The 26752-nt window shown below is 37.9% G+C and overlaps 1 protein-coding gene across 3 annotated transcripts in view; it reads right to left on the reverse strand.

The window, feature by feature from the left end:
* Positions 1–26752, reverse strand: part of kcnd3 (potassium voltage-gated channel, Shal-related subfamily, member 3) — a 109798-nt gene that overhangs the window by 15515 nt on the left and 67531 nt on the right. For all 3 annotated transcript variants that reach the window (XM_084389295.1, XM_084389294.1, XM_084389293.1), the window contains exon 3: positions 10815–10983. In XM_084389295.1, coding sequence (XP_084245421.1) covers positions 10815–10983 — 169 coding nt within the window. The remainder of the gene's footprint in view (positions 1–10814; positions 10984–26752) is intronic.

Here is a 26752-nt window from a genome sequence, read left to right on the forward strand (position 1 = left end):
TGTGTCTCAGTTGCATCAGAGACCTCGCAGAGATCAAACCGGTATTTTGATGTTCATTAATTTCTCACACACACTTGAACACAGATAGAAAGAACATACACCATCATTAAAACCATCACACACACACACACACACACACACACACGCACACACACAAGTCCCTGTGGGTGAGTGGAGTGCTAACTCTGCTCTTTTCACAGGAGATTGCCATCACATAATGGAATCAGTTTGGGCCTCTGAGACCGTTTGTGTTTCCAACAAATGTTGCAACAATTTTCGGCTATCGTGGAACAAAAAAGAGAAACAACCCTGCAGAATGGGAGATTGGGAACGGCCGCTGTAATGACGGGGTTCTTTATCAATGTGACACAGAATATTGCTGCTGAGAACAATTGTTCAGGACTCGGCCGACGCTTACTGCACTGTGCTGAGATCAGATAGACTGAACAAAGCAGATTCACAGATTACATTTCAGTTACACACATACAGTTTTAAAAAGCCCACTATGACACACTTTATGGTTGTGGCAAGGCCAGAAGACCTCTGTTATGTGCCTGATCTATAATTTCATCCTGAATATTATGATGCAGAGTCCCTTATGAGGCAAATTTGTGGTCTGTGACCAATTTCAATTCACTACTCATAAAAGTGTTCCTTTTTGAAATAATAATACATTTTTCACACTATGTGTTCAACAGAAATATGATAATGTGCAATAAAATTCAGTTTTGTTTTATTTCCAAGGTATTGTTATTCTGGGAGCTATGATTGGGTGGATAAGACCTCAGTCTTTTTTAAAATAATATAATTAAGTGCAAACTGAATGTAATGTTTTTGAGCACGTAATTGCATGTTAATCGCAATTTAATAAAAACGCATTCAGATTTATATTAAATGCATGCAATTAGCTGAACGTTTTTCCCCACTTACTGTAAGTAGAATTTAATTAAATTATTTATCCCCTGGTTTCACAGACAAGGCTTAAGCTGACTAAAATGTTTGAGCTGTTTTAACTAAAAAATGTCAATGCCATTGTTTTGTTTCAAGATGCAAACCATTAATGTTTTTTTCTAAGGCACATTTATATATAAAACTTCTTAAATGCCCCAATTAAACTAAGGCCTAATCCTGGATTAATCTAATCCCTGTCTGTAAAACCAGGCCTATATGTAATTTCAGAATTATTACCTCTATTGTCTTTGAAATATGGTTAAAGTGTACTGCCAAATGTACTGGCGATCATTTATGGTAAACTAAAATAATGACCTTTCATTTCATTAATATTATATTATCTGCAAATTACATTCAATACAGTTAAGTAAGTGCACTTCTTTTTCACAAGGAAGGTGACCCTGGGTGGTATGCCTTCAATCTCTACCCTGTAGCAGAATCAACTGAGACTTTCATTGAAGTTTGTGATCAACTGTTTAGTCCCACAAGATCAGATTCCTGGAGTGGAAAAGTGTGACCTGCATGATTGAATCACATAGATGCCACGGTCAAAGAGGAGATTTCAAAATCATACTCCACAGATTGGATGGATGGTTTGATCATGTGAGGGCTGAGATCATTTGGGAATGGAGAATATAGGGACATGTCCCGACCAAAGTCACTACTGAATAATATTAGTGATCACAGTTATATACTGTAGCTATATTGGATATAATAGAAGTATTGCATGTCATGTTTTCATTCGACCAATCAAAGTATTTAATTCCCCATACAAATGAAATCGTTACGGGATGCTGCCTAGATTGCGACATGCACGAGTTGTTTATGCTTGAAGCATTCGCTCTAGCGCAAACCACCAAAGACCGGTGCGCAGAGCAGAGGTGCTGCTGAGAGGCGCTGTCTTCATCTGAATTGTTCTCTGAAACGATAAGCAGCAGTGCAGTGAGTGAGAAGGCAGAATTTGTTGAAAACAAGTTTTTTTGTTTTTGTTTTTTTTTTACAGCTTGCAAGATCCTCAAGATCAACTTACATTCAAAATTAAACTTCATTTATTTATTTATGAATGAACTTTATAAGAACCTGGATTTTATTTTTATATAGTTTGGACAAATCCATTCAGTATAGAAAAAGTATTCAATAATATAGTATAAATAATATACATTTGTACCATCCACCCCTTTAGGGTGTATATTAGCAGTAAAGGCGGACGTGCAACCTTTCAACTGTACAACGTTCAACCTTTTTTGACTTTGAGACCCAATATCTGATGGCCGAACACTAGCTTCTGTAAATTCAATGATCCAACCATATTATGCAAATTAGTCCTGCCTCCACTCACTCACACCAGCTCAGAGATTCACTCACTCAGCTGTAGTAAATAGTATCGCTCTTTACAACGTCGGACACATAACTGTAATTAATATGATTAGCATTTCGCTTGACTGTTATTAGCGACAGCTAAAGTTACACAAACCATGTTCCCTTTCGTCATCTCAGAGTCAGACATGCAGCTCAAATCAGTATCCTTATAGAAACGCTTTGAACAACTCAGAACGCCAGTGGATAAAGGCAAATAGTGCACCATAACATTGTAATATACATCATATATTTAATTCACCTGCTATATTGCTAAATGTAGTAATGTACCCGATTTTTCATATACTGGGATAACCTGGCTTCTTTTGAGACTCCCCTGCATCGCAGCATAGTTAATGATATGCTAAAGTCCGCCCCCTCGTGACGGGATTGATTACAAGGTAGTTTGTGATGTAAGAAACACCAGCGATTTCATTTTGAATTTTCATTTTGAATTTTGACTTATGAATTTGCATGTGTGTTTCAAAGCGTATTAAAATGTTTTAAAGCGTATTAAAAACACCACATAGACATATAAACAACATAGAAAACTTGATTTAAATGCTCTTCAAGGTCATTGTTTTTAACCAGTGGTAAGTATGAACATTACTTTTCTAGATAGGGATTAAGGGTAAGGATATTTGAAAATATTTTAGAGCTTGACTTGTAAATTAATTAAATAAATGAGGTATTATATGCAGAATGCTGTGGGAAGTCTATTTCTTAAAAAAAATAAGTTTGAGGGAGTGAATTAAATAATAAATATCTTGATTTTAATTTTTTATTGAAAAAAAAAAGAGAAAGCAGTGTTTCCCACAGAATTAGATTCTATTTGCGGTGGTGTGGTGTTTGGGGACCGGGGGGGGCGGGGTGGGGGGGGGGGGTGATTAAGTTAAATATATCATATATATATATATATATATATATATATATAATGTTTATATATATATATATATATATCATATATTTTTATTGACAAGTACACATTCCCATTGCCAACACTTAGTGTCAGATAACTTAAAGACTTTGCCATTGCTACATTTCTATGCTATGACTGCTCCACAGACTTTTTGTTGCAAATTTTGCTCACACACAAACCTGGAACTGGACACACACACACACACACACACACACACACACACACACACAAACTTACTGACACACTCAAACACAGGCTCACACACTCAAACACAGGCTCACACACACTCACACATTCAAAAAGACTCACACACACAGATTCAAACACAGACACACACTCACACTCACTCAGACCCAAACACAGACTCAGACACACACACACACACACCAAACTGGACCTGGAGGTGGACACACACAGACTCAGACACACACACACGCACACCTGGAGATTGAGGTGGACAAAAACCAACACACACCAACCTGAACCTGGAGATAATAATAATATAATGTCTAGTCTGGTGGCTGTGATATGAGCCTACCAACGTCCGTTGCAATGATTTTTGGAATGACTGATCGCGAGAGGAACAAATGACGTTTTAGTCGCATAACATCGGTTAATGGAAACGCCGTCATTTCGCAATAGTTGTAACGTTAATTGATATTTATAAAAAAAAAAATCGCAAAAGTTTTGCGCGAATCTGTAATGAAACGCGACCGCGCTTAACATCTAGACAACTTCTCAGAGTTATGTTGAGCAACAGTGTTCATTATACTAACCATTCAACTCCGGATTGATTCTGGAATCTTCGCTGGGGGAATAAGCATTAAGCACCGGCAACAATCCGCCCTCTACATGCTCATGGTTTGATTCAGATCGTGCGGTAAGAGAAGGAGGGGCTAGTCGTGCCTCCATTGTCAGTTTGTGAGAGAGAGGGGGAGCAAGCAGCGCGAATAAAATACAATTTGACCCATATTAAATAGTTAAAAAATCTGAATCAATCCGTGGCGGTCAGGGTTGATATGTGGCGGGCCGCCACAAATTAATGAATGTATGGGAAACCCTGGAAAGATTCATTTGAAATACTTGCTATTTAATGATTTTAAGTAATCTTAAGGCCCCATTGGAAGTTTGCTAAAGCCTACTAGCCCTCTGGTTGAGAACCATTGCTTTTTATAAACAAGAGCAAATGATGAGCTTTTTATTTTAAAATGAACCTACATTGTCTGGGTGAGGTAGAGAATGATACCTGGATCTACAATATACAGAACTGCAGGACCTGAACAAATCTGTTAATCTGTGAGTCACTTCAGTGACGTACATACCTACATCCTTTCGCTTTACAGTAATTTCTACAGCTGTGAAACAAGATCGTTCACAGAAATGGAAGCTCAGGGAGCTTAAAGTGGATTATCTATGTCAATTAAACAAGATCTCTTCACTTTCAGTGTTTGCTGTAGTTCACAACAAAGAGCATTATATGTCAGAGTTGTTGCATTATATGTAAGAGTTATATATCAGTGATGTGAATACAATTCAAAAGAGTGGTGCAAGTATGACATCACTTTGAAGGCCAAAACGCAGAAACGAGTTAGCATTTTAGCACTTCCTGTTCCATCGTTCCGAAGTCAATGGGGTTTTTTAATGGGGTTTTGGTTAAGTGGTTGAAATAAGGTCTTTGGTGAACACGAGCTCAAGACACTTTCATGATTTATTCTACAATATAAAATACATCAATAATACCCCAGAGTTTTTGAAGCTGTTACTTGTCTTGAAAAAGGCGGTTGGTAACAAGTGGCTAAATGTTACTAGGCTGTTGAGGAGATTAAACGTCATCATGCTGAACTGGTAAACTCTGCTTTTACAGCCTCGTTATGCTTATAATTGTGGTCTTATATACTGCTCTAACTCAAACGTTCTGGGAAAATGTTTTTAAATAAAAACTGAAAGAGTTGTCGGAAGCTTAGTTATGGTGACGTTGAATTCGTGGGACCGTAATGTAGTCCGTTTATAGCCTACCTTTAGCTTTTTACTTCTGGCGACTGCCAGATTACTTTAGTCTTCAAAATTCATAACACTTGTGATCATCTGTGATGATTATCTTGATGGACAAAACGTGCAAGGATCATAAACTTTTGTTGATCACAGAGATTTTTTTTTTTTTGCGATAATCCAAAAGCCTATGAGAAAATCCTATTGGGTTTTTGTCGAGGGAAGCACTTCCGGTTCCAGTGTGATGCTAACTGCCGGTTGGCCTACAAAGTGACGTCATACCTGCACTAGTCTATTATACAATGCTAGATTGTTGTGAGAGGGTCGTTATGTGGTTGCTAAGGGGTGTACAGTATTTTGTAGACTGTTGTTTCGCAGTTGGGTCCAAATATGCCTTGGGATCCTTTTTTTAAAATAAATTTTTTTTTGTGTCTGTTTTATGATAACTTAGAGAAGTAGAAGTACTTCTCCTGTATGATTTGTCCATGCATAAACGGAGCATGACGAATTACGTGTCAATCAGAGCTTGAAGGTACTATAGTTAAGAATTTTGTATCAAAATATCCAAAAACCACTTGCACAGTGTTATATATATTTTTTTCAATCATGTACTTACATTATCCTAAATGTTTCCAAGAATTTGTAAATTCAGAGAAATTCACAATTTTAAATAGTGCCCACCCTTGTAACTTGTCGCCTGTCAATGACTTAATATTCGGGTTATCCCTGGTTTCCGCTTGCACTGCCATTGTAACCATGGCGACAGATGTGGACAACTGCGTAATGTTTAGCGGCATGCTGTTGTTGTTTCGTTCAAACATTATGGACCATGGCAAGCAGACTTTGGGACAAAAGGAGAACTAAAACGAGGATCAATATCGGCGTGGCGTTTTCGAGACGCCGAGAGCTCCACCTCCGCGACAAACTTCGACTTGACAGAGACGCCGCTCTTGCATGTGCTTTATTAGACAGCTGAGCAAATGTACATAAAACAAATCAATGTTATATAGCTCAACATGATGAAATGTTAGAATATGATCAGTATGTTATTCTAATGTTGATCTAGCTTGCTGCTAGTCTCATATAGCCAACAAACTAACACATAGAATAACATTATAACTTTCAACACACTCAAATGCTGTTTAGTATGATAGTGTAACGTTAGACCAAGTGAAACAGCCCTGCGTTACCTCACAAGTTTAATTCGTCAAATAAACTGACCTGTGTGAGTAATTCAGCACTTGCGGGTAGTTCGGTACAATGAAATGTCCTTATTCTTTTATATCTGCGGGACTCGCGTGTGGCGCTGATATCTCTCTCATTAGCAATCGAACCCTGCTTCATACCACAGTCATGTTAAAAACATCAATGTATTCACTCATCCATAAACATTATTAGATCCATCAGCATGACGACAAGTTCCATGATTACGCTTATCACGGCGTCATCCATCTACGCCTTTGTTATTGTAAGAGGTTAGCGACCCGTAGCGGCAAAAAAAAGTGTGTGTAAAGCAAGTGCCGAATGAATAATGAACAAGTCATTAACATTCACTGAAGTAGCACAGCTAAATTCTATGAGAACTAATTAATCTGCCCAATTACTGGACCAACTTTGATCAAAACTCTGATTCCTGAACTATAACAAATCTCAGACCTTTGGATCAACCATGAGAGTTTGAGCATAATGAAGCGATCAGTCATGAAAGAATTGAGTGATGTCTAGGAAATTGTCTGTTCTCTTTATCTCTCTGGCTATGCAGATTTGCATTAGCTATTAATAAGGTGTATATGGCTTTCTGTAGTCACTAAAAACAACAACAGCAACAAAAAAAATAAAATAAAATAAAAAATAAAACAGCATGTTCGTGAGGTGAGACACAATGAGCCACTGGAAGATGAAATAAATTAGCATATAAAATCTGAAGCTTTTCACACTTTGATCAAAATTTCATTTCACTTTGATGGTTCTGCATAAAACCCTGTCATGTCTGCAGTGTTCTTAATGCAGAGTGTTCTGGAAAGCCCTGGAGTGCTCTAGAAGTGAGCCAAAACCCTTGAAATGAACAAATCTCATCTGGGCAGTACAGAATAGAAGTCTCCTCGGGGTCCTAAAATCTGTACCCGACCCGAACCACTTCTTATCCAAATGTGCATAAATTCATAAAAAAAGGAAAAAAAAGAAGATAAACTCGACCCGAGGCAAACACGATGAAATTAGACCCGAGTCCTTCCCGACGGCAATTTTTTCCAACCCCACTGATTCTGTGAAAACCGATGTCTGATTTGGGATCAAATAATTATTTTCATTGAATCCATTCATATGGATCAGAAAAATGATTTGATCAGACTGATGTTTTGGAGTCATCAACATCAATTTTACAACACTTTAGGGTGCTTTTGTGATTATTTGACTATTGACTATTGACTTTTGACTATTCAGTGTAATTGGATGGAAAAGAGTGACCAGGACAGTCTCCTTTTTGATCCACTGAATAATGACATACAGGTATGGAATAGACTTACGATATCTTTCACACTGTTATGTTATTAACGGTATTAATGGTGCTATATGAGGTATGTTTTGCTGCACAGTGCAAGGCAGTTTGAGTTTACACTTTGAATTTTTAATTGTATTAATTTTACCTTAAAACTAAAGGAAATGAAATGCAGTTCAAGGATTAGTTCAACTAAAAATGAAGGAAACGTGCGCAGAATATGTGTGGAAAATTTTAGGTCCTTTTAAAAAATGAGTGAGCATGCATGATCTAAAACAACATGTAGAAAAATATAATAAAATATGCGCTGTTGCTGATTTTCCTCATTTTATTCTCAAATTTTAGTGATTTTTACTCGCATATTTTTGTTTGCGCCTCCTTGTAGAACGTGCTGAAAAATACTGGTACACATGAGAGGCGATGATCGCAAGAATGTTATACTGTTAGGTTATTGAAATAGGAACTGCTGTTGTCAAGTAAGTTTCTTTCATAATGTTCTGCCCTTTAATCCGGTATAAAATCTCAGAACCAGTTTGGAACAACATGAACTGTTGCTTTACAGAACTTATGTCGCTCATATAACTTTAAATCTGGCACATTGTGACTCAAATTTAATTGTTGATGTTATGAATTTGATTATGGTATTATAAGTAAGTAAATGTTTGTAAAGACCTCATAACGATGCCATAACAATTAGTTGGTAATAGTCCTGTTAGGTAACAATAGTTGGTAACACACCCACATATACATATGAATGCACTTCTAACACCCCCACATATACATTTTGTTTAACTGTACTTGATCAGGAGCACTAATTCAGTTTTTCAGTTCATCAAATAAGGATCTATAATGCATCCTCTAATATATTAGTGCTGTAATATTAAACTTTCAGGGTTTTTCAGTTATAACTGTCTAGTCTTTTAGTTTATTAACCTGGATTACACACAGTTTTGGTGCAGTACCAGTGCTGTATTTTGGCTACTGGACAACAGGTGAGACAGAGGAAGGTCACCTATCAAAAGTGACTGCCGGAATAATAAAAAAAAAAAACCCCCTCCCCACAGGTCTCGTCTGGGCGAGCTATTTGTGGAAGGACTGTCATTAGGATGAACATCCCTCCTGGCTCTCTTTCCCTCTCTATGTCTTACTCTTTCTCTCTCATGTCCTTTGGACAGTAAGCACAGCTGTTGCTATGGTGGAGGTTAACTCGAGGCTTGAGGCAGGTTCGTGCACTTATGCCACTCTGTTATTAGTTAACCACGGGATGTGTTTAAACACACCCACACAACACATTTTTTAAGATGGTCCTGTGAGGTTTGGTCGCATCTGGCTGCTTTAGTTTGGACTTGAAACTGAACTCGCATCCCCTGCGGCCGTGCTGCGAAAGAACAGAAAATGTTTGGCGACGGAAATTTCACATCAAAACTTTGTTTAGGCTGATCCGAGCTGAGATAATATGGAGAATTCTGGGGAATAATCTGCCATACTAGATAAACTTTAAATGAACACTAAGTAAAATGCTAAAGCCAGTGGAAATCTTGCCTGCAGAGACAATGCAGCCCCATAAGCCCACCCAAAACCTAAGCTTACATTAATTCCTCATTAGCATACATTAAATCCATGACTGCGAGCATAACATAACACTGAGTGCAGGAGCTGACGTCTCTCGCCACACATAGGATGTCATAGGAGTGGCCTTGGTGTTGTTTTTCTGCGATCAAGCTAATCTCCAGTAACATTCGCAATTATTAGCATAGCAAAAGCAAGCTGAGAAGCCTGTGGTGATTTAACAGATAATTACGCCTAAACTAAATAACCTTCAGAGAGAGATATAGAGACGTTTCGGATGAGGACGGGGAGGGATGGAGTGATAGATGGATAGACGCAGGGCATGTAACCCTGCTGGGATCTCATTCTAGTCTAGACTCAATCTTTTGACGCCATGCTGCCATTAACCGAGTGACAGGTCATCCCTTCATTCCCCTAGGGTGAAGAGAAAGGCTTAATTTAACATTAAGGCTGTTTGTTTGAGGTGTTATTTTGTACGGGGACGGAAAAGGATGGTGAAGTACTATTATCCTTCATGCACCCGGAAACAAACAAGTTTAATAACCTTATTCATCAGACAAGGAAAAAGAGCAGCAATATGCATGAGTGGATATCAACCGAGAAATGATGCAAAGAACTATAAAATACTAGTGGAAAGACAACAGGCGATTGCGAGAGAAGACTGAGCAGACTGAGCAGCTGAGGCGGGTTGTAGGGGAATATCAAAGCTTTAAATATTAAAGTAGATTTGGGATTTTCTGTGAAGGATTATGTCTTTTAGTGCGAAGCTGGGAGAGGAACATCAATTGCCTGACAGTAACAAAAAATGACCAAAAACTGCATATGCCATGGTAGTAACATGATATTCTTTGACTGCATGGTAAATGTAAATGGTAATCATTCAGTACCACGGTATATACACTACCGTTCAAAAGTTTGGGGTTGGTTAGGTAAAAAAAAAAAAAAAAAAAAAATTATGCTTACCAACACTGTTTATCTGACTGAAAAATTCCATAAAAACAGTGAAAAATGGCAAAACTGAATTTCAGGGAGTCATTACTCCAGTCTTCAGTGCCTTATGATCCTTCAGAAATCATTCTAATATGCTGATTTGGTGCTCAAAAAACATTTCTTATTATAAATGTTGAAAACAACTACTTTATATTTTGATGAACGGAAAGCATTTATTTGAAATAGAAATCTTTTGAACATTTCAAACTTTTGAGCAGTTGTGTTTACCAAAGTACCATAGTTATTACCATCTGATACCATCATTTTACCATGGTACCACCACAGGGGAAAGACAACGGTCACCTGATTTTTTACCCACAAACCCTCTGGCATTTCTCCACCCTTGAATAATAGCCTTCGAAAACTGGCCTTGGGACTCCAAAATAATCACTTCTCTTTGTTTAAGCATGGAAAAGGATATGATCTAATTGAACAGGGGCATTATTCAGAGCTAAACACCAGTGTGTTTCTGGCAGTTTCTCTGACAAAGCTGCTCTGGTCAGAGGAGACGATGCCCCTCGGGGAGTTTTGAGCCTCACAGACCTGAACTTTCTGAGCCCGACGCTTGTCAGCCCTCTGGTTCTGATGGTAGATGCGACTGAAGTTGGAAACGATGACGGGAACAGGCAGAGCGATGACCAGCACCCCACTGAGGGAACAGATGGAGCCAAAGATCTTCCCTGCTATGGTCTTCGGGACCATGTCTCCATACCTGCAGAGAAAGAGCAAGAAATAGAGACATTAGTTACCGAAACATGCACAACCTGCTTCTCCACATGGTCTTTCTTATTTAACAGATCAGCAGCAATGAAAAAGCAAGACAGATTCATGATATCACACAACTCAAGCTCCTAGTGATAATTATATTCCATCTGTTTTTATTATTACATTTCAAATAATGAATGATCACAAACTCTTACTAAACATAATCGTATGCTTTTACTGCAGATTGGCACTTCCGCACGCCACCTAATAGTACCCTGCAGACAAAGCAGGAAAATTATTTTGATGCTTGCTGACATTAGAGGTGCCAGATTTTAAATGCAATAAATGATTATTGAAGCAGGAGGTGACAGAAGCGTGAGTGGGACGACACGTTTATATCCAGTTGTATAAGAGATTGTTTGGAAAGTCTTTTATTTTGAAAACAGCTTGGACAATCTTTTATTTGCTAAATTTGGAGGGTTTTGAAAATGTTTTGTTTGGAGTAACTTATGCATAAAGAAGTTTGTTTTGAGAGTTTGTTTATTATTTAGAAAGCTATTCGTTTGTAAAATCTTTTATTTAGAGAACAGTTTGTTCGGGAAGTGTTTCATTTCAAAAGCTGTTTGTTTGGAAAGCCTTTTATTTATAAAACTGTTTGTTTGCAGACTCATTTGTTTGGCAGCTGATTTGTTTGCTAAATCTTTCCCAAGGCCATTTGTTTGGAAACAAAGTCTTTGTCTAGATAGCAGAGTATAAATGGATAACGTCCCTCAAAAACAAGGCTAATATTATCAGCATGTTGTGAAAATCATCTTTTAAATAAGAGATGAACTGTACCAAGCAGGAGCAAAAACCAGCAGAGAACGAGAAAGTCATTTAAGATGTTTAAATTGGAGCATTTAAATTCCTCGAACCAATGCCCTGGCAACTTCAAGGACATTTAATACAATTTGACACAGTTATTTAAAATGGAAATACAATTACACGCACCACTGTAGATCTTCCTCGGCTTGTATGACGGCCTGCCATCTGAATTCAGGCAGTGAGGAGTGGAAATACTTTTTTTTTTTTTTAAGTAAGAACATTGCTGACCAAATATCTATTCAAACAAATTGGATGGTTCAAGGTGGCTTTGGCAAAAAAGGAAGACATTACTTAAAAAAACTACAGACTAAAGTAATTGGATTCTGATGGAATACAGCCACAAAGTAAGCGAGAAAATAAGGCCGGTGCACCTGGTGGACCGATGCAAGAATAACCATGTATTATAGACATGCATGCATTGTTTTAAATGCACATGTGCAGATGTTCAGAAGTACAAGAGTTTTCTTTTTAGCTCATTCAAACTCATGCAGTGACTGCAAGTGAGGATTTAATTAACAATGGATAATCCTGTTCTTTCATTAAATTAGTTTTGTGCAAGTGAGGCACAATTCAATCAAACACAATCAGAAAACATGCAGCCAGCCTACAATCTGTAAAGAGACACTAAAGTTGGAATTTAAATATCTCAAATAATCTAAATGACTCATTAGGAGCCAATGCTGTTGTGAGTCTTGAAAGCAGTGAAAAGTATTCATGGTTCAATACAAGTTAAGCTCAATTGACAGACAAAATCATGGTTAAGGTGAAGCACTTAATGGAAGTTAATTGAAGGAAAAGTGAAGCTTAGCTTTTAACCTGAGAATTAATGTAATTGGTTTTTATAAAATTCTTTGTATTTTTTGAGCCATAAAGACATTCTTGACATTTTTATGGTCATTTTAGGGTTTTATCATGCATGTTATGGCAACAAAGTTGTGAATTTACACCAACTCTTTCGGACATTAAAATCATCTTACCATATTGCTTGTGTCTTGTGGATTTACTATTGAAATGGTATTTTAATGTTTACGGATTGACCCCATTCACTTCAATTGTTATTGCCGCGCTGTAACCCAGATTTGTGCTTTTTTAAAGAAAAGGAGGGATGTCTAAATTCATTTTTGTGTCAATCAACATTGTCATAAGTGCTGTCGATTGAGTTTAAGTTGTATTGAACCTTGAAAATTCATTTAAATAAGGGTGCTACACAAATCCAGAGCTCCCTTCATCCATCTTAAGAAAATCTGGAAGTCCAAGGACCTGACATTGGAAACCAAAATCAAACTTTTCAACACCAACGTCAAGTCAGTCCTTGTTTTGTATGGGGCTGAAACCTAAAGGATGCATGCGAACATTATCAACAAAGTCCAGACCTTCATCAACACCTGTTTAAGAAAAATCCTCCAAATCTCAGCAATACAAATACCATCAGCAATAGGGACCTGTGGCACATAACAACACCGCTCACAGCTCAAGATGAAATAACAAAGAGGATAGGCCACATCCTCCAGAAGCCTACATCAACAGGCAAGATTTGACCTGGAATCCTCAAGGAAAAGAGGAAGGCCAAGAAACACTTGGCGCTGAGAACGAGGTAGAGAGGAAAACCCAAGACAGAGATGCCTGGCGAGCCATGGTTGATGGCCTCTACCCAAAAAAGGGTGAAAAGGCGAAGTAAGTGCTCGCTGTACACTTTACAGCGTACAGCCCTGCAGTCTGACAGCTGAACAGGTTAATCGCTATAAGCCGATGATGGATGATTCAAATAACTCTTTAACACTAGAAGAAAGAAGGAACGCACGAATTTGTGTCAAAGCTAATATTTGTATTATTTTTGGAGGCTTATTTAACACTTTTCGAAACTCATTTCAAGAGTCGATTAAAGTGTCATTCTAAGAGGCCTGGATCGTGCCCACGTGGGAATATTTCTGAGGAAGAGATCTCACAGTGTGTTATATAATCTAAACTAATTTACACTTTACACTATAGAAGAACACACAATACAATCTGGGACACAGAGATGATGCACACAAAAAAGACACAACTAAACACCCTGCAGGATAGAGGGCTTAACAGCTCTGACTAGACAAACTACAGGCTGAACAAAAGCACCCTCTGTCTGGACTGAGTTAAGGATTACGGCTTACTTCTAAAATGGCTCTGTCTCTGTGTATTCATGAGTAAATTCTGTATTCTCATTCTGCTTTGATCTGTGAAGACAAATGTGTGTGTCTACTTTTGCATATTAGGTAGTGTATTTTTGACTGTCTAACCTCAACAACCTGGAGCGAATCACTGTTCGGGAGAAGAATCACACTTGGAGAGTGCGTTTACCCCAAAAGACAAATGCTATAATTGCTTGAAATGGTGTCTGTATGAAATATTCAAAAGCTGGGACTGGTATACGTTAACAAAAACAGTATAATTCAGTTTTTATTTCAGTAGTATGTTTTCTAACATAAATAAATGTCATATTAATGTAGTTAATTTTGAATTTCATTGCTTAGAAATAATATCACAAATAACTGCATTTCAAAGTGGCATTTGTAATTCAGCTAAACAAGAAAATTGGTAAAGGGTTTTTCACTTTTTACAAGGCATTGTGTATGTGCATATGCTCAAAGCAAATGCTCTTTGATGTGAAAAATAGATGTGCAGGCTCTTGTGGTACGAGTGTGTTTGTATGGGCCTTTCTATCTAATGTCTGGCTTAATACACACAGACACTTCAAGTATTTGAGGTTTCTGATTAGGCCGCTGTAAGATATTTAATGGTGTTTGTAATCAAGGCTTTGACCTTTATTCATTCTGCTGAATCTCAAATTAGACAATACGATCCACTAGGATTTATTGATTGTAATTAAAATCCTTCACAGTATGCAGAATGCCAGCTCACACACATATAATAACTCACTCCAAACACTAAAAAGTCACTCTTTTTTCACACACACTGCAGATGCAGTCTTTTTTCTGCTTTCTCTATATTCCTCTGATCTCGAATTGTATCAGCTACTGAGGTTTATGCCACATCTCAGTGTCTGCTTATCTATTTATTCCACACCTTCATATCTGCTTTGGATCTGACTGAAAGCAGAATATTAATGTAAGAATGAAAACGAAAGAGAGAAACAAATGAGTGTTGTTGTTTTGACTGTCAGAGCAAAGATCTCCACGCTAGTACACTGAAGCTAGAGCTAGATGTTTGTTTAGAGATTTCACTGAAGTTTTCTTTCATTTATAGAGCTAATAAGGAGCTCTGCTCTTCTTGACATCAGGGGACTGATTCAACCTTACTGTGGATCACAGAGAAGTTACTCACATTATCGTTTATTGTGTCTGTGGAAGCAAAATAATAGGGGTTTGTCCAGACTCCAGCTGGTAAATGCCATAAGTAAACCATTACGGGGGCACAAAAGTAACTGTGCATACTGATGGAATACTTATTTTCAGGCAATACAACAATTGTAAATATTATATTTTAGTAGAGCATCTTTCGTAATATTATAAATGTCACTTTTGATCATTTGAATGTTACTGGATTTGGCATTTTGGTATTTTTTGGTATCTTGTGGTGTCATCAGCACTGTCATGATGTCATTTTATTGCAGCTCTAGGGTGATTGTCACATGGCAACTATGGCTCAAGCCATTGGCCAAAAAAAAACACAAGCTATGTTGTTTGCAAGTTGTGCAAGACCCCTATACACCTGTATCCTAAAGCGATTCCATTAGTTGGACGTTTTAAAGTGTATGTATAGTCTTAATTGTGAACATATGTTAATGATTTCCTTTTAAATTACACAATTTCATAATGTCACAGAAGCTAAAAATGAAACATTAGATTTTTTTGCGTGTGCTTTCAGTTAGCCTTCGGTTTGCAAGCGATTTAGGATTGTTCTAACTGGTTTAAAAAAAGTTACCTTCAAACTTCTTACTGCGTAACTGCCATTGAGATGAAAAAGGCTAATGCTAATGACTAGCTCCCTTCAGCTATTATATGCCTCCTTGGTCTCTCTGTGTGTATTATAGGGTGCTTTTCAAATGAATGGATGCATCCTAGTGAGGTTGTGTCCGTCCTAGTCCAGTTCTTCTGAGACTTGTAAGCTTAAGTCCTCCTCAGCGTTAAACGCTAGAATGAAACGGTCAAGTAAGTGCGCATGGCTATACGTCACACGTTCCCGTCCCCAAGGTCATGGTTTAAATACTATTAAAACTTAATTTTGTCTTTCTATTTGTGATGACACCCGTCTATGGTCTGCCAGTGGCTTACATTATTAGCAGTTTAGTGTTTAGTGATTGATGTATGGATTAATATCTAAAAAATATTATTTTTGTCTTACACATCATAATGAACTCAGACAAGCTCAGTGCTGACTCGTTTTCCGTCAGTTCTTTTTCTTGAATTGGAATGTGTGCAAAGGATTGTGGGTGATTAAAGGACGCGAAGGATACACGATGCAGCCTTCAAAAGGATCTGAACAAAGGAAAGGCTTCCTTTCAAGTATCGTTCAAATTGAGATGGTCTTCAGTGGCGTGGCAGCCGGGATATTATGCGGTCTTCCATTAGAGAAGCACCAAAATGCAGGAATCAAGCATTTGAACACCCAGGTGTCATGATAACAAAAACAACATCCACATTATTTATGATTTTGAACTGAAACCAAAAGATTACAGAATCCCAAAAGGACAGATTTGGATTGAATGAGAGAAGAAGTAGTGCAGAAACATTTAGTGCTGAACACTTTTATGTGCAGATTGAGTCAAACCTTTTTATGTAATTTGTTTTGTCCCTTGCCCTACTGAAACAGTCTGTCCATGAAACTGTATAGCATATCAAATGAGAAATCAGAGGACATTGGAACAAATCTGATGCCGAACTCTCTGTTTCAGTCTCATGAGCCTCTAAGCTTCACAAAACCTCCCAGGATCCGTTGCAGCTGTCATAAAGGGAAGTCACATGGCTTTACCGTGTCTAACACACGCAGTCACATACAGTTTCTGTCATGCTTGACGACCGCTTGATTCGACTGCTTTTATTGCCACTGCGACTCCACTGGCATGGTAATGAGAAAAGGGATGTCGTTAGCATGGAGAGTGTGTCATTAGCCTTTTAGCGCTGTGGGCCTCAGACTCACAGTTAGTGCGCGGTACGTTACAGCCCGACTGCTGTTACACAACACGCGAACTCCCAAAACCCAAACTCTCATCCCACTCACATCTCAAGCTCTGCATCTGTCCCATCCTCCTCAATCCTTTCTTTCCCTATTCCCACCCCCTCATGCTTTCAGATCCGCCTCCCACGGTGAGTCGGTGTGACCCGCTTGGAGCCACGATTCCCTCCGATTTTCACGAGCCCAAGTGATGTCTGAAACAACAATTCGACGGCAGATTAGCTCAATTCATTCACCAGCAAATCTGCTGTTATGTACACAGAAGGATTCCACTGAATAAACTGAATTCATACCACCAATCGCCTCTACATAAACAGCCTCCGCTTCTGTGAGGAATTGGACCAGCTGTGGGGCTTCACATGCATTATTGAGCTTTTGAGAAAGAGCCTGTAGTAGGGTTGTTGTCAAAATACCAATATTTCAGCAGTTGATGCTAAAACCAGTGAAATTTCATGATTTTCAGCGGTTTCGTAGGCTGCTTTTTGTCTTTAAGCCCAAATTTCGTGTTCAAGACTCATGCGTGGGTGGTTTTCTTTTTTTCTTTTTCTCATCAATATTGTTCTTGATTAATATAAACAACACAACAGACAGTAGCAGGTCATTAAGCTGCATTTACACCGCAAGGCTCATTGCACAGATTCAATATTTTGACACATATTGAATTTTTGTGTTTCGCCTGTTTGCATTCACTTCAGACACATTACCAAGGCGCTTGCAGGCAATTGAAAGCCTGTCAGTTAGACCAGGAGATTTCACATTCTAGTCCAGAAATGCTGAAGGTAAACAAAAGAAGAAAAAAAAAAAAAAGAAAGAAAAGAGTGAACTAATAATTAAGTTATTAATTAAATGTGTTGAATGCAATAATTTGTAAAACATTTTCAGAATTTGATATTAGTTTCATTCAGTTGGCTAAAAATGGTCAAATCTGATTTCTATTGCAATTCTATTCTATTCTATTGACAATCAAACAGAAAGATTTTTTTTTTTAGGGCAATATTCTTCATAAAATTGCCTTGGAATCATTGTTTTTTGTGAAAAGTGTTATAGAAATAAATTGTGTATTCTATTGATAATCTTGTTATGATTAACATATTTTTCTCACATAGTATAAATCTTTTTATATATAATTCTTTTTTTATTAGGATGAAGTCCCTCGCAAGATTTGGAAATCCTTAAGCATCAAAAACCCCTGTGCAGGCACTGAATTCTGTCAGTCCTCTGTATTAACGATGCTATAGAAAGAAACTGGAACTGAACTACTGAAATTGGAAGTGAAGTACCGCTACTTTTGACATTCCTAGTTTGGACTGTGGGTTCAGACCTGACAGACTCCATCACGTATACTCTGGATAAAGGGATCTAAACCCTAAGGTAACTCACACACCCTCAGTTACACTTGCCACCTGCTCGGATCCAGGAAAGTGCCAGTTTCTGGGGCGATTGGCTTAAATTCAGATGTTCACACACACTCTAACATTTGGCATAGATTCAGCCACAAACATTCCTAAAGGATTCATCAGCTCATCTGAATTCCACCGCCCGCTTAAGTTTTGAAGTTTGTAAGTAGGTTGCTGAAGAAACTAGGCCACTCCTCCTCCACCACTGCCGTGTTCCAGACGTGATTTTTCTTCCTTCTCTGTCCTCAGTCGAGGAGACCTACCACCCCAGATTTTATTCACCCCATTACACAAATACACACATAAACAACAGTCTCAATCCACTCCAGATGTGAATTCTGGAAGATGAAAACGACTGCCATACAGAATGAAAAAAAGATCTTTACACCTGTACACACAGCTGAATTCACCATCCACATGAAACCTTGAAATGTCACTCAATCCTGTATCTTCATTCATATTGTTGTCTTATTCCCCAGGAAAAAATATTTTTCATGTTTTTTTTTTCTTTCTTGTTTTAAAGCCAAGTCCCATTTATATCGCACATTATACAATAGAGAGAGTTTCAAAGCAGCTTCACAGTAATAAACAAGAAAATAACAGTATTCATTTCAGTATTCAAGGTCTTCAGTGAATTTTGAAATGAATGCAAAGCTGTAGAGCAGCTCTAAAAAGAGTGCCATTATTCAGCTCAATTTAGTTAAATGTTGATTCAATTTAGTTCAATAACACTGCGAATGTTGCAAAGTTCATTAGAAACGAACTCGGTTCAAGCAGCTCTACAGAAGATAATAGTGCCATTATTCATCTCAAGTCAGGTCAATGTTGACTCAGTTTAATTCAATAATAGTGCAAAGTTCATCACATTATAAAATAAGCTTATTTTCACTATAAGCAGCTCGACAGAAGGCAATAGTGCTGTTATTCAGTGGTAATTCAACTCTGTTCAATAAGTGTCAGTGTTGCAGAGCTCTACATCATTATCCAACTCAATTTAGTTCAAATTTTAATGGAAAACAACACTGATAATGGACATTTTCTCCTATTTTTTAGTTTTTTTATCATCTTCCCTCCTGTTCCAGGTCCAAGGTGAGAACCTCACCCCAACATCAATTACTCATCTCAAATGATCAATCCAATCAATGCTACCACACCCTCTCCAGAAAGCAGCACCTGACTTATCAAATGCAGTTGCGTCACAGTCCCGATCTGCAGTATCATGACTAATTAATCTGTCTTCTTTCACTCAGCTAAATAACGCTGGCCTCTGACCCCACAGCGTTTCTTTCTGACGAGGGATCGGTTACGCACGCAGGGTTCGGTAAAGTGATACGCGGTCCAGCTAATGCTGGGAAGGAAGCTAATATCCGAGGACATGCATTTTCAGGCCAGTCAGAATGGAGATGTTGGTTACCGCAGGAATCACTAGTGCGATGTGCAGTGTTAATTGATCTTTGACCCAGGCTGGAGCGCAGTATCACCCGGCCCTAAGTCAGTGATCGAATTTACTGATTGGCTTTTAATGAAACCACAGATGGTCATCGATCCTAATCAAAGCGGCTTCAGTTACTGCTACAGATATGCAGTTATCGCACCGGCACACACCTGATGCTTCTCTTTGTTCGACGGCAGATTTCAGCGCTCTTAAACTGGCATGTAATTGGTGATGACAGCTACCTGTCATCTGCCAGTGTCTTATCAGCAGTCAGTCAGATTGCACTTATTCACCGAAGGGTTGGCCATTTTACGACATTGTGCACCTTCATGCATATTTGAAAAAACGGGCAGGCTCAGTGGAACTGACACTAGGTCTCAATGACACGATCCAAAAATCGGCCAACAGAATTAAACGTGTTCTGAGGCTGATGATGTCACGGTGGAACGTTTTAGTCCTGCAGTTGTCCTGTGAAGAAATCAGCAATGAAAATGCTCCGAGAACATTCAAAAACTAGACTTTTATTTCCTGAAGGACGAACACAGACCAGTACTTGGTTCAGGAAGTATTTTCCATTTGTTTTCTTTTCTTTACAGGGGATTTCAGAAGATCATTCAGTGTAGAGTTCTGAGCTGTGAACCAAACCAACCAGCTCTGGGATGAATCCGAACATTGCAAACTTTGATTTGAAGCAAAAAAGCACTTGATAATCTGAGAAAGGAACTGTACTGTGTACTTTTATTTGGCAATGAACTATGTATTCCATGGAGCATTGCAAAACATGTAATTGAATCAATTGGTACAGTACAAGCAATGACATTGATTCAGTTATATAAAATACAGTATATTAGAAGGTTATTGCAGAATATTTACATTTATATGTTGTAGTTTGAAAGAGCAGAGAAGCTGACTTTATGGGAAGGACAATCGTTGCTGAGCTCTTTTGGTGTGGTTCTCTTCTCGTTTCCATTGTATATTTCGTAGTGTGTGAGTGTGTTTATGTATGTGTGAGTGTGTATGTGTTTATATTTCTACACTGTTATATGAATATTGATACACTAGTTTTGGTTAATTATAATAACCCTGTTTCTACAGAAGCATATACTTTATACTTTAAGCATATTTCTCATCGCTAAACCTTAGATAGATCTCGCTTGAAAATTTAAATGTCATTGTTAGTGAGTTTGCATTGTTTTAAAGTTTTCAAGTGCTATTCCTTTCTTTATATGTCAGACTGTTTTAATGAGGAAAAACTTACTTAGTGCACCTTTAACTTCAAACCTCAAACCAGAATGTTTGAGGAATTGCCTTTTAAGCACTGCATAAAAGGAGTTTGGAGAGGAGAGGTGCCCTTTTGTGGTGTACTGCAAGAAACATATCCCACTTACATAGTGTCACAGCCTCTCAATGTGGCATGATACATTTGGCGAATTTGAATATGCTAATTTTTAACAATGCAATTAGTTGCCAAGGTGACAGAATAAGACTGAAGGAAGACTGCTGTGTTGTGCTCTCAGAAGCGGCAGAATATTAGAAACATTTGTCTCTCTCTTTGATCTTCTACCTCTGCTTGAGACATTAACCGTGAAGGAAACGGGGGCAGAGGAGCGTTCTCCGTCTTCCGTTTTCCTTAGACAATTTCTCTTGACATGTGGAATCATTACCATGACTCCGATATCCAGGGTCTCAAACACCGGGGTTAATCAATACATGTCTCCATGGTGATTTTAACAGCAGGGACCTCAGCTGAAACCTTCTCATTCGTCTTATTACGCCGGCCATCATCTGTAATCAATGATGGCCTGTATCATTCACTCATTCTTTGATGTGTCTGCGTCCACAGGCGTTCGTCTGCACGTGTGTGTGGTGTGTGTTTAAAGTAGTCAAAGGTACAGCAGATGCCCCTTTAATGGATTATCATTGATCGGAACGTAAAACGTTCCAGCTTCACCCCACACGCTGGCACCTGATGTCCTTGATCTGTGTCTTCTTTCTCCTCGTTCTCAACCTGTCTCCCTCTCTTTCAGCTCACCTCTAATCATCCTGCTTGCTGGATTCCCTCACTCAGGAAGAATGTGCGTCAGTGTCTCTGTACCTGTGTGTTTTTTGTCTTTCTGCTTCTATATTGACTACATTAAGTGGACGTTGTTGATGTAGATGAATCATGGGGCTTCATGAAGTAACATCGAGGACACATAAAAAAGGCAGTGAAGGGTGTATACACGTTTCCGACGTACGTTAGAATTTATATAAAACAAACTCAACTTGAGAATGTCCATGCAGCCGACCTTTACTGGTGTGTCTGCATTGTAGTGAAAAGATTGCTTAAAAAATGCACTTTTCAGTCAGAATCAAAGGGCTATTTGCTGCTAATAATAGTTTTATATATGTAACGGTGCAATTGACAGCATGTATGCTGCAAAAATGACTCTATGTGAAAATTAATTTACATCCGTGATCAGAAAGCTTCTCATTCCATTAAAGGTAGGGTAGGCAATTTCAGAGAGGCTAGCAATAGCAAGCTAGCTTTGAAAGCATAAGATCACAAGAGACTGCATTAAATGTATCATTTAATTAATCATTTATCAGTCAAATTTGTGCTTTTCAGAGTACACGTCGTTTCAAAGCAGCTTTATAGAAAATCATGATGTTAATGTTTTTATAATATCTTACTATCTTCGAGTATCTTTTGAGTCCCATTTAGCAGATTGTGTTTTTTTTTTAATCAAAGTACTTATGTTTGATGTCTTTAGGCCCTATCTTACACCCGGCGCAATGCAGCGCCAAGGGCGACGCAAGTGTTTTTAGCTAGTTTCAGTCCGACACAGTTATCATTTTCACATCCTGCGCCACGTTGTTTAAATAGCAAATGCATTTGCGCCCATTTGTGCGCCCTTGGGCGTGCTGGTCTGAAAACGAGGTGTGTTCAGGCGCATTGTTGGCGCGTTGCTATTTTGAGGCCATTCTGAAACCTGGTCTAAAGTCAATGGCGCAAGCAAAATTTACATTTTTATTTAAAGAGCGCGTTAGTAATATGAGCCGAAAGGCGGGTCAACAATGCGCGTACACTCTGCTTATTAAACACACAGGGACCCACAGCAGCAGCACACACACATGCCAAATATTAAAAATAAAAGGATTACAATGTAAAAGATTATTATTGTGTACATAAAGATATGGTGGAATGAATCCGGCTTGTCCCGTAGATGGTCTGCATGCGCACTTTTACCTCGCGCACGAGCGGATCCATTTCCACTATCAAATTCCGTCATGTAAATAGTGAATCCGCAATGGCGCGAGCGCAACTGGCTTTTAAAGGGAATTGGAGATGAGACTCTGATTGGTTTATTGCACGTAAAGCCCGAAACAAACCCATTACTCATTAATAGAATAGGGACAACCCATTTAGACCATGCGCCTGGTGCCATGCGCTGGCACATTTTACCCGTTGTTAAACTAGCAAAGTGGATTCGGACACGCCCTAACTGCACTTGTGGCCTGCACTTTAGATCATGCGCTTAGATCGTTAAAATAGGGCCCAGAATGTTGCTTGAAGTGAAATGACAATGGTAACCAATTAAAACGTGGCTTCTCATACTAATCACCAATAAAAATGTTTCATATGAGGCCCTGTGAGTCTGATGAAGGGAGAGAAAGTCTGTCTGTGTCCACCCTTTTAAAGATCATTCATGATGTTATTTTTTTTTTCTGTTCCTCTTCCTCTCCCAGGCTTGTGTGTGACTGAAAGCTAATCAATGGGACAAGGAGTCTCTTGAACACACAAGCACCTCCACTTTCTCCCCTCTCTGCCCTCTGTTCATTGATGTCCATGTCTGTGATCTCGACTGATAGAGAGAGACAGGAAGAAAGAAAGAGAAAGAGAGGGCATGAATGTGGCTTTTAATAATGCAACAAAGAGCAGCCACACCTGCGGTGTAGAGGCCACAGCAGGATCAGAGCCACTCTCCAGTGAGTAAAAACCTGACCTTCAGAAAGCTCAGACTGTATATGCAAACACAGTCTGCTGATGCTAAAGTAACCTATTTGTGAATACACATACAAACATAAGTAACATGTCACGGGGTTGTCAGTTGTCATGGTACCAAAATTGCAGTAGTCACGGACCACGGTACCAGAATTTATTGTGTATCAGTGGCACTGAATATATCCAGTACTACTAGTACTGTAGAAATGCTGCTATACGAACGTATGAAGTACCGTTACGTTTGACAACCCTATGTCAACAATGAACAATATATTTTTACAGCATTAATGTACAAACATTGTATTTCACAGTGTATTAATGGCAGGGTGCCCATGGATCATTGTAAATGTAAAAAGAATGCCTTAATTAGCATTCAAATATCTTAAATCCACAATAAAAATACATGCTTGTAATATTGTTTCTTTAAAAAGCTTCTTGTACATTTATAACATGATACATTGTGCTGTATTTCCCTGGCATTAAACTACATAAACGTAAAGACTACAGTGAGGGGGTTTCCTAATACTGCTGCTGAGGGAGTGATGGTAAATTTGACAACTTTATCTCTTTTGACTGCCATAATCCATCACATTTTACAAAAGATTTCTATTTCAAATAAATGCTGTTCTTTTGAACTTTCTTTTCATCCTGGAAAGAAATGTATCAGGGTTTACATAAAAATATTAACCAGAACAACATTGCTAATAATTAGAAATGTTTTTTAAGCACCAAATCAACATTACACGAATATATTTTACATTTTAATAATAATTCACAATATTACTGTTTTTACTGTATTTTTTTAATCAAATAAATGGAGCTTTGGTGAGCATAAAAAAACTTCTGAACTGTAGTGTATTCAAGATGATGCATGTTTTATGAAATTTTAACACCGCAAAAATAATGACCGTTTTCAAGCAGCTTTGCTCAGGATTTTTGTAGTTTTGTTTGTTAACACTAGTGACTCAGAAATGATTCTGCTCTCGTAATGAAATTATTCTAGACTCATAATTAGTCACCATAATCAAATTGTAGATTCGGATGTGACCCAGACGGCTTTGTGTTTTGGGTTAGTTGTAATCTGACCAAATATCTAGCGCCATTAACATTCTATCTGTCCTCTATCTGACATCAGCTCTTCACACTACTAGTTCAGCACAGTTGATCTCATCTGCAATGTTCTAGTATGACAATGTGAGTGTGATTAAAGCCCACACACACACACACACGGTTGTTTCACTATATTAGTGAGGACATTGCATAGACTTCCATTGATTTTATATCAGGTTAATGATATTTTCTATGGCCTAATCCAACTACCCCTACACCTACCTATCACAGAAACATGTGCAAAACACTAGATTTAAATAAAAACATGTTTTTGGATGATTTATAAGCCATCTTAGTGAGGAGGACCAGTAAAATGTCCTCACCAGTCGGTTGTCATAATATTTCACTATATAAATGAGGATATTTGGCTCTCACAAGGATAGCAATATACACAAACACCATCTTGTTGTATGATGGTAGGGACTTCCCATTGATTTATTTTGTTTTTATATTAAGCTAATTATTTTTGCCTTACCTTTCAGCTTCAGTAGCCCCACAGAAACACATCATGGCATTTTTAGATTTTAATTAAGACTTTATTAAAGCCAATAAGAAATAGCATTGACCCCGCAGTGTAGATGATTTCAGGTTTTACTATCATTTTGAGGGCATTTGGTTCCCACAAAGACCACTAAATCTGACATAAACACATATAATGTAACACACTGTACTAAGTGACAGCCTAAGACTTAAACAAACGATAAACAATATACCTGGAAAGCACAAAAATACACACAACCTGACTATAGAGAGGTATTGAGAGGACAGGTCTGTAATTAAACGGCAACTTCCTGTCAAAACATTTCAGCATCACGGCTTGAAACCCACCAGAGTGAATGCGAGTGTGTATGTCCTGTGTGGTGCATTCAGACAGGTGTCAGTGTGTCCTCTCTTTCTTGCTTTCTTTCTGTCTGGATTCTGACCGTCTGTCTATGGATAGTGCAGCGAGCAGTAAATAATTCAGCCAATGCCTTTTCTGAGAATCAGGGCATACATACAGGAAACATCAAAAGATGAGAGTGAGACAGCAATTTCATGTCAATTTTCTTTTGAAAAGTACTATAGTTATCTCACTTTTCCTGTTACGTTGTGAAATGAAACTCAAAACTCCACTTATCACTGTTTTCGAAGTTAAAAACAAAAAGTTATTGGCGAACATTTTACAAGAAAATACTATTTCAGTCTTTCTACTTCCAAATGTCACATTTATTTCAATGTGTTACTTGCTGTTTTTTTTTTATTATTTGTGATAATTTACTGAGTGAAAATTGTTTCCTAGATCCAGGGTCATCCTGAAACTTTAATTACGTAATTAAACAATTATCTGATTATTGTCACATATTTATGGGTGAATTTAAATTAAATAAATAAAATAATTAAGAATTGTATCTGTACTTAACTGATTCACTACCTTTTTTTTTTAAAGAAATAATAATAGAACATTGATAAAGTATTTAACAATTGAAACTTTAATAAGATAATTGTTTATTTACATAATTTAAGTAGTGTCACATTTACTGGCTAATTGTACCACTTTTGTGTAAAATGTATTTATTTTTATATTCCAATTTTATGAATCATATTTGTATTTAAACTGATTTACTGCCTTTTTTTCTAAGAAAACAAAAAACAAAAAAAAACATTATATATGTTTTTTCTTCAGTTGTGACTTTATGGCCCATAGCATCTTATTCTTACATCTAACTAACCATAACCCAGAATCCAGTTTAATCCATTATCTGTGCTGGTATATTGCTGCTCTAAATTAAGTCATTGTCATATAATTCCTTTGAATCATGTGCTAAAATATCACAAA

The sequence above is a fragment of the Rutilus rutilus genome, assembly GCF_951802725.1.
Source record: "Rutilus rutilus genome assembly, chromosome: 19".
NCBI classification, from domain to species: domain Eukaryota; kingdom Metazoa; phylum Chordata; class Actinopteri; order Cypriniformes; family Leuciscidae; genus Rutilus; species Rutilus rutilus.